The following is a 9,252-nucleotide window of genomic DNA, read 5'->3' as shown; positions in this document are numbered from 1 at the left end:
ATGGGATTTCCTGGACAGCTAATATCCACAAACAATCAAACACAGGAGGAACACGGGGAAAAAGGCAGCATTATTTCAAATTTGAGCTGAGAGTCGTGATTTGTAAAGGGCTGAACAGGAACTGGAGTTGAAATCTGAAGCAAGGAAATTCTTCTACTAGGCACTGATGGACATTTCTCTGTTTCTCTTGGCTCCATGCAGGTTTTTAGGTCACTGGGTTTTGAATGTGATGCCAAATGAGAATCTCACTAGAACAGAAACTTTGAAAAGGACAACTAACTTAATCTCTCGTTTTAAATAAAATAATAATAATAAAAAAAACTAATGATACCTCACTCAAGAGTCAGAGCTTTTTATGAGACCTGTTGCCAATATTAGTGTCTTGGAATGATCTCATCTTTCATCCTGGCTAAATTCCAACACACAATTTCATTAACCCAGGTACTGCAGGTGATAAAACTCATTTTTCCCTAAAGAGACAGCTAAAAAGTACCAGTTATACATTTATGAAGTACCAGCAATCAAAATTATGGATTTTCTAAAAGGTTTTTAACTACTTTTATTGAAAGGAAAATCGCTGTCTCAGACTTTTGTGACACTATTGCTAATAATAAATTTTACCATTTAGACATGGCCATAATATGGTAGACAGTGTCAATAAAAGTATGGAACAAAGATGATCCCTGTCTTTTAAGTAATGCCTTCTAATTACATGCCGGAAATGAACAGGGAAATACTTTGGCTAACTAATGGCTCTTAAAATATAAGAACACACAACAGTGCATCCAGTATGGTACAAATGTGCTGTACGTACCTACGTACTTCTATGTAGAATTAGTTGCCTAACTAGATGTTCGGCAATTTTCCTAATGTTTTTCAAAGCCTTCAAGAAAAATTTTCATTTCACTTACATTTCTAACTAAAATCTGTTTGTTGAAAAACATGTGTTCAAATGGTATTTGCTTGTTTTTGAGCAAAGTTATGGCACTGGGCATGTTATCTTTGGCAAACTTGTCTGAACTTTTCTAATATTCTACATATCACTAGAGGGCACTGTGGTATTTAGGCCACTTTGACCCCTTCAAGTACTAAGAAAGGTCTTGAACTCCACAGTTAATATGAGAAAGGTTAAACAAGAGTCCTTCAACGAGGAAGAAAAAAATTTTTTCATGCCCAATTTTAATTTTTCTAGGATAACTCAAACAAGCAAGATGAGTCCAAAAGTCAAAAATCATAGACATACACAGCTTCTTTGGCGATCCTCAAAGACTTGTCACCTTGGATCAGATGGAAAAAAATTTCCTCCCCAAGTTCTTGGGATTTAAATCATGAGCCTCCCATTTGCTTTGCATCCACCCACAAAGAGAGATGGCTATTCCCTGCACATAGGCTCAAGTCTCCTGCACTAACTAGAGGTAATTTCACTGCAGAACAGTCAGGCGAGAGCCACAAATGGGTTTGAAACAATTTATGATATCCGGCCTCCTTCGACATGTATTAGCATATACCTGGTTTCTTTAACATACACTTTGTTTTTCCAAAACCACAAACACAGTTGCTGGAATTTCATGTGGAAGTGCTTAAGGGGCTGAAAGTTAACACCTTTGTGATCCGTGCAGCCTCACGGTGGCTGTTAAACAAAAGCCTCTTTGTGGAGGCTTTCTTGAAATGTTTTCTTAACATGTTCCAAGTAGTTTTAGGCAGGGAACTAAAGTAAACAAGATGTTACCATGATAAAAACACTTGTGAAAACATTACAGAGCGCACTTAGTAGTTTCTTTCACATAAAACTCTTCACAGTTTTGGAAAAGTGAAATTCACAGAAAAAAAAAGCAATTTAAAAAGCAAGTTAGCAATGCAACAGCTTCCACTGTCTGCAGAGCTCGACCTTTCGGAAAGGGTCAAAGTTCCATCTCTGGGCATTTTCTTTCAACATTTTGCTCTCCATGTCTTCTATTAGAGCACATATAAAATTTATTTTGGCTGGAATAAATTATATACATCTGACTAACATGCAAAGGAATCTGTGTTGTGTTTTGCATGGCGCTTTTCTCCATGAGACATAAGCAAGGTGTCGGGGTGGGAGGGGGGATATTCTTTTCAAATGGAATACTAATCAAGAATACAAATTATAACTTGCATTTAATTCCATCGTGTTGAGGGAAACACGATGGGAGATGGAAATGTTTCCCAAGCACATGGGAGTACCTGGCATTTCTGGAACTATGGGTCTGTGTCTGATTTTGCAGCTGAAGTTCGAAACAGGAAAACATGGTCATGATTTCACCTTCAAACCCACTCCCCATCTCGCCACAGAATGGTAGGAGTCTTTTTTTTTTTTTTAAGAGAGAAGGGAAGCGTTCTACATCTGTGTGTGTACTGGTAAAGACTGTGTCTTCAACCTGATCTGAAAAGAAAAAAAACTGGCTCCGGGAGGGAGAGGCTGGAAGAACACCAGCGGGCCTCACAGATCTGGACGGCACTGGGCTTGTTTTTGTTTTTCTGTTATCGAAGGATTCCAAGCAATGCAGGCAGGGCTGGGCGATTTCATTAGAGTTAGCATGAGCACCTGCTGGTATCAGTTAGCGCTAACAAACACAGCAGTCACATGATGACCCATGGTTGATAGATTAAAAAAAAAATCAACACTAAAAACTGCAACTTGTTTTGAGAAGAAACAGGGAAATAAAGGCATACAATAGACTGGGTATCTGCTGATTCTGATAAAGCCTCCCTCTGTTGGCTGTGAGGGAAAGACAACAGGATGGTTATTTGTACAGTGTTTATCTTTGAAATCAAGGGCCCTGTGGTATACCTCACCTTGGGAACAAACACTGCCGTGTGATCACAGAAAACTGTCAAATCTCTGGTTTTGATTTACGAACAGTTATGATATTTCTTCCTCAGGAGGGAAAAAAGATCTGCCTCAGTTTTAGACCTGTGAGTCACCCTCCCTCTTTTGCTTAACCCCTTTCTCTGTTAACAGTGCCATTTTACTGTCATATGGGATTTTTACCCTGGCTAACTGATCTCAGCCCCTTACTACCTGGAACGACAGACGACAGGAAGATGTTTGCCAGCTAAAGCCATTACCTCTTTTTTTTTTAACAGGCAGAGTGGACAGTGAGAGAGAGAGAGACAGAGAGAAAGGTCTTCCTTTGCTGTTGGTTCACCCTCCAATGGCCGCCGCAGCCGGCGCACCACGCTGATCCGAAGGCAGGAGCCAGGTACTTCTCCTGGTCTCCCATGGGGTGCAGGGCCCAAGCACTTGGGCTCCTCCACTGCACTCCCTGGCCACAGCAGAGAGCTGGCCTGGAAGAGGGGCAACCGGGACAGAATCTGGCGCCCTGACCGGGACTAGAACCCGGGGTGCCGGCGCCGCAAGGTGGAGGATTAGCCTAGTGAGCCGCGGCGCTGGCTGCCATTCCCTCTTTATACTGAACCCTACAACTCAAGTGGGACAACTCAAGCCCAACAAATAGATTGGGGCAGGCGTTTCGCCTGGCAGCTGTCAATGTCCATACCCTATACTGCAGTCCCTGGCTTGGGGTCCAGGATCCTGACTCCACTTCCCGCTAATCCAGACCCTGGGAGGAAGTGGGTAAGGGCTCCAGTAGTTGGGCTCCTGACACCGAGCTGGGAGATCAGGATTGAGTTCCCAGCTGCCGGCTTTGGCCCTGGTCCAGTCTTGGCTGTTGAAGGCATTTGGGAAGTGAACCAGTGAATGGGAAGACTCTCCCTCCCTCTCCCTCAGCCTCTCAAATAGAAATAAAAATTTATAAAACTGGAATAGGTGTTGTGCAGGGCATGAAGCCACCATTCGGGCTGCCCAGATCCCGTGTCAAGTCTCAAGTCTGGTATCACGTCCTGCCTCTGCTTCTCAACCAGCTTCCTACTAAAGCACAAGATGGGAAGCAGCCGATGATGACTCAAGGGCCTGCCACCATGTGGGAACTCTGGATTGAGCTCCTGGCTTCCTGGCTTTGGCCTACCCCCACCCCTGTTGCTGTAGACATCTGGGGAGTGAATCAGCAGACAGAAGTTCTGTCTCTCTCTCTCTCACTATGCCCTTCAAGTAAATAAAAATAAATAAAATGTTTAAATATTTAAAAATAACAAAACAAAACCATGGCTGATGAATGAAAGAATGGGCCCATGTAATCCCCCAAATGTGAACTGAATTGTGGGCTCTCTGAAGTCAAACTAACACAACTCAGGAGAGCAGTATCCAGGGGTGGCCAAAATGCTCCTCTGCTAAAAACAAATGGTAGCACCAAAAGCATTAGCCGGATCAGTGGTGAGCAAGGTACAAAACCTTGCTCATTCCTCATTTCTGGTCTACAACTACCTTCCTGCTACAGCAGCTGCGGTAAGTAGTACCGGCAGACGCAGCATGGCTTGCACAAAGCTGAAAAGATTTACTGTCTGTCCCTTTTTGGAAGAAATTCACCATCCCCTGCCCTGAGATCACATTTGGCTGTCTGAGACTTTTTATCAGAAATTTGTGATTAGAAATTAGATGAAAAAAGTCTTTACTGACACATCGGTGCTTTGCATGGTCACAACTCCTGCTCCTAGATACAAGGTCAGAATTTTGGGATTGTTTAAAATTATCCCTCCTTTGAAAATATACTTGAATAGGCAAGAAGGGCTAAGATCCTGGAGGAGCCCCTAACATGAGGAAGGCACTTTACACAATGCCACTCTGAATTCTAACCACTGTAAGGGGTAGTTATTAATGTCCCAAATTACTCATGCCCATATGAGGCTTACTGGTGCTATGGAACCAGCTCAAAGAGCGCAGTACTACAAGGTGGTGACCAATTCACCCTTCTCCAACCCTTCACTGCCCAATCTGCTTTTCTCCAACATTTTCTTTCCTCCACAGCCCTACCTACAAAGCAAATCATTAATGAAATGCGCCTCCTCTGGCCAGGCAGGATAGTGCAGCATTTAAGAACAAGTGTATATTCCAAAGCCTGACTGGTTCAGTTTGGGTTGTGGCTCCACCCCTTACCAGCTGTGTGATCTTGGGTAAATCACTTAACTACTCTGTGCCTTTCTTTCCTTGACTGTGTGCTGGGGATAATGCTACAAAGTTAACAGGATAAAGCAGTTGCCAGGATCAGGAAGAGTTAATGTTTATGAAGCACTTGGCTAACCTAATTATCAACTATTACTAGGGAAGTGTAAAATCAGAGACGAGGAAATAAATAAATAAATAGGTCCTCTAGTTAACACCTAAATCAAGGTCAACTCAATGCTGCATTTTACTGAGTGCAAGCATATCACAGAGAATCCAAGCACCACTGGTATCTTTAGGAAATCACTACTAAATCAGAGAGGAGTAGATCTAGAAAAGAAACACTTTCAGAATCTATAGATCCAGAAAATTGAGAACAAAAGTTTGAAAAATCACTCTGATGATAATGACCCCATAATGGCACATTCAAAGAAGCCATGTGGTTTTCATTTGAACCACAAGGGGTCTGGTAGCTCCTTGCAGCCTAGTTCAATGGAAAACAAAGTTGGATTCATTGAAGCCAATTTGATTTCCCTTTAGATTGAGGAGAGACGTGGGAGATGTGAGTCTACAAGATAACTGACTTATTTTCCACTGTGTTACGCAAGCTCCTGAAACCTGAAAACAGGAATTTCTGAGAGTTAAGAGTATGCTGTAGAAGAAAATGGAAATCTTGAATTTATCCTACACAACCGATCAATGTGTAACTCAAGAAAGCACCAAGAGAACTTTGTGTTCTACTTGTTGGTTTTCAAAGTTCATTTTTATTTTCTGGAACCAAGTCTCTCAGCCCTGACCCCCACGTGGCTCTTGTGGGGCGCACATCTCCCTCTGCTCAGGAGGCGGTACTGTGAAGGACGCCTGAGTATGTCATTGTGATTGGCTCAAAGCTAGAACTCATGACTCAACCTGAGTCAACGGCAGTGTGCCCAGGGCTTTTTCTAGAACTGTGGGGAAAGAGATGCACTATGGGATTCACAAACTTGTGGCACGTAAACCTTTCCTCTTTAGTTCCATTTGGAAAGAGCCTGAGAGTGCAGGCGACACTGAGGAACATGCAGCTATTCAACCACCAACACCCTGTTTGAACATCTGGCTCCAGCCACGCTTGCAGCTAGCTACCCCACTGGACTTCGTAGCAACGGGGGCCAGTTAGCACTCCTTACTTTTGGGTTTTCTCATTTGCTTAAACCAAGTGAGGCTGGGTTTCTATGACTTGCAAATCTTATGACAAACATAAGTCAATAAACACATAGGAGGAAACAATCAAGCAACAGTTGCAGGGTGACAGTGGGCATTCTTATTCGAGCAGGCACACAGGAAGTGAGAACACGTAACGTCAGGTGCAAATCTGCAATAAATGACTGATGGATGGTTTCCTATACAACAGCCAGACCAGACTACTGATACTCTTAGAAGAGAAATGGCCTTTCTTATACAAATCAAGTCTATGCTTCAGTTCTAATGATTTTTAAGATTCTTTTCTCTAGTATTCAAGGTTTGAAATTATGTTCTCTCCTTCCAATATTATATGTATTTCCTAATAAATGAACCGATGATTTGAGGATTGTCACAGTAGAGATACTGTGACCACAAATAAGATTTGTTAAACGTGTCTAATATGGAAACTGGCATTTCCCTCTGACACTAAAATAGATCCATGTCATCAAGAGTGCTGATAGCAACTTCATAGTTCCAGAGACTTTATAAAAATAAATCATATTTATAGGGGTTTATTAGCCATTCCATGGATGAAGGGAATCAGCACCAAGATATTTATTCAAACTTAGCCCTGGTGCAGAAGGAAAAATCACATTTTAAAAGTGGTTTCTATAGTTCTTCTTCTCTCATTACACAGATACGATTGGGAAATTGTCAATGATTGTAGAACCAGTGATTTATAAGGGAATGAAGCCCAGTATCACTATCCTGCACCAAAATAATTGTAAGGGATTATTGCTTGATTTAAAACAAAGCCTCACTGCTCTTAATTGCTGAACGCGGAAGCAATTTTGGACATCTGTTTCCAGAAAAATTTTTAAGTAGTTAAGATCCCAATGACAACATCATCCACTTGAAGTAAAATACTGAAGACAGAACTCTATGCAACTGATTCACTCACAGGCTTCCATTCATTAGTCAAAAAACTATATTCACCCAAGCGACGTGCAGGTAACACGAGACATATCCCTAAGGGTGGTTTTATTACACTATTTCTACCCAGGTTCACAAAGATAGACACACAAACTGTTCTAACTGTATAGAGGCCACACAACAGTGGAGACTACACATCAATCAAACTACCTCTGTTTCCCCGGGGCTTCAATGAGGAAAAGAGTCCCCAGCATCCAAGCTGAAAGCCATCATCCGGGGACAGATAACTGGGCAGCAGGTAATGCGCCGCTTGGGATGCCTGCACCCCAAAGCAGAGTGCTTGGGTTAAGACCTGGCTCTGCCACTTCTGACCGTTTCCTGCTAATGCGCACCCTGGGAGGCAGAGGTGATGTCTCAAGTGCTTGGGTCTCTGCCACCCACGTGGGAGATCTGGACTGAGTTCTAGGCTCCTGGCTTTGGCCTGGCCCAGCCCTGGCTGTTGTAGGCATTTGAGTGAACCAGCATACGGGCAAGCTCTCTTATCTCTCTACCTTTCAAATAAAGTGAAAATAAATAAAATTGTAATAAATAAAACCATCACACATCTGGTTGTACATGATATATGTACCTAGTTTATTAAATTACATATTTATCAAGTATAAATTTAGTTCCTATGTCAATAATAAATGATATTATGAATATATTTATGTAATGTTAAAAAAACAAGTTCGTGTAAGTGTAATTTTTTAAATGACAATGTAACACAGGTTAGGTAAATATGAAGGTGTGTTGAAGTCTTTCATGACAGCTTTGGGAAGACTTAACCTATCACTTATATATGGAGACAGTCTATCCTTATAATGGATTCAAATGGGTAAACCCAAGACTGTAAAAAATACACTTACTCCTTTCTGTCTCTCAGGGCAAGAACCTGAACAAAAGTCACCAACAGTATGTGAGGAAGGAAGAGAAGAATCAAACTGGTATCATTTCCTCAGCATCCATTTCTCACATTTGTGAAGTCATGTGTAGATCAAGAAAGAAAGGGCCCATTCACCAAGATGACATTGGCCAGTCATGGTCAACAGTGCTACAAAATTAGTTAGTACATTTGTCAGTGATTTGTAATATGGAGGGACATGAGTAAAATGGCAACTAAATTGCTGGAAGTTTAACAGTGGGGAATTTTTTAGGAATCACTGTCAATCTGAAAAATGGGTAAATACAGGGTTTTAGTAAGAGTATTCCTGCCTGCAGGTTTAAGTCTTTTTCCCTTTGCAGGGCATCCCCTAGTAGATTTTGTACCCATTCCTTTGACAGAGGAAGAGAACTTGTGATTTCTGAGGCTATGCTGAAGAGGGTGGGTTGAAACTCTCCATCGGAAATGGACTTTATAAGCAAACATAAGCAAAAGCACGAATGGTGCCGGGGGCGGGGTAGGGGGTGGCTATAAAAAGAAGAAAACAAAATCAAGTCATTCTTACTTTAGAAACGACTGGAAATCTTCACACACTGCTTCACAGCCTGGCCACTTGCACACGCCGTGTCCATAGAGAGGGTGGCTATGGGGATGTTCCTCATGGGACAAACTGCAAGAAAAACCACAGAAGACAAGAGAATGAGCCTTCTACTGAGAGCCAGGCCACCAGCAAAGAGGCGGCCTCACAGCCGACTGTGCACATGACATGACAACCCTCTGACTGCCTCTTCCCCTGGAATTTGCTCATTAATTCTGTACCGTTTAATAGTGACAAAGAGTTACATTATAAGAGTTAGACCATTATGTTCTTCTTTTTTTTTTTTTTCACCAGGCAGAGTGGACAGTGAGAGAGAGAGACAGAGAGAAAGGTCTTCCTTTGCCGTTGGGTCACCCTCCAATGGCCGCCGCGGCCAGTGCTGCGACCGGCGCACTGCGCTGATCCAATGGCAGGAGCCAGGTACTTCTCCTGGTCTCCCATGGGGTGCAGGGCCCAAGCACTTGGGCCATCCTCCACTGCACTCCTGGGCCACAGCAGAGAGCTGGCCTGGAAGAGGGGCAACCGGGACAGAATCCGGCGCCCCGACTGGGACTAGAACCCGGTGTGCCGGCGCCGCTAGGCAGAGGATTAGCCTGTTGAGCCGCGGCGCCAGCTCAC

General features: G+C 42.9%; 1 protein-coding gene across 31 annotated transcripts in view; it reads right to left on the bottom strand.

The window, feature by feature from the left end:
* FOXP1 (forkhead box P1) overlaps nucleotides 1–9,252 on the bottom strand; it is a 465,689-nt gene that overhangs the window by 49,001 nt on the left and 407,436 nt on the right. For all 31 annotated transcript variants that reach the window (XM_070050577.2, XM_051852212.3, XM_089305428.1 and 28 more), the window contains one exon: nucleotides 8,602–8,706. In XM_070050577.2, the coding sequence (XP_069906678.1) occupies nucleotides 8,602–8,706 (105 nt within the window). The remainder of the gene's footprint in view (nucleotides 1–8,601; nucleotides 8,707–9,252) is intronic.

The sequence above is a fragment of the Oryctolagus cuniculus genome, chromosome 10 (assembly GCF_051225735.1).
Source record: "Oryctolagus cuniculus isolate XC-2025 breed Fujian yellow rabbit chromosome 10, ASM5122573v1, whole genome shotgun sequence".
Taxonomy (NCBI): Eukaryota; Metazoa; Chordata; class Mammalia; order Lagomorpha; family Leporidae; genus Oryctolagus; species Oryctolagus cuniculus.
The sequence above is the reverse complement of the archived record's forward strand: the minus strand, read 5'-3'. Positions and strand labels throughout refer to the sequence as shown.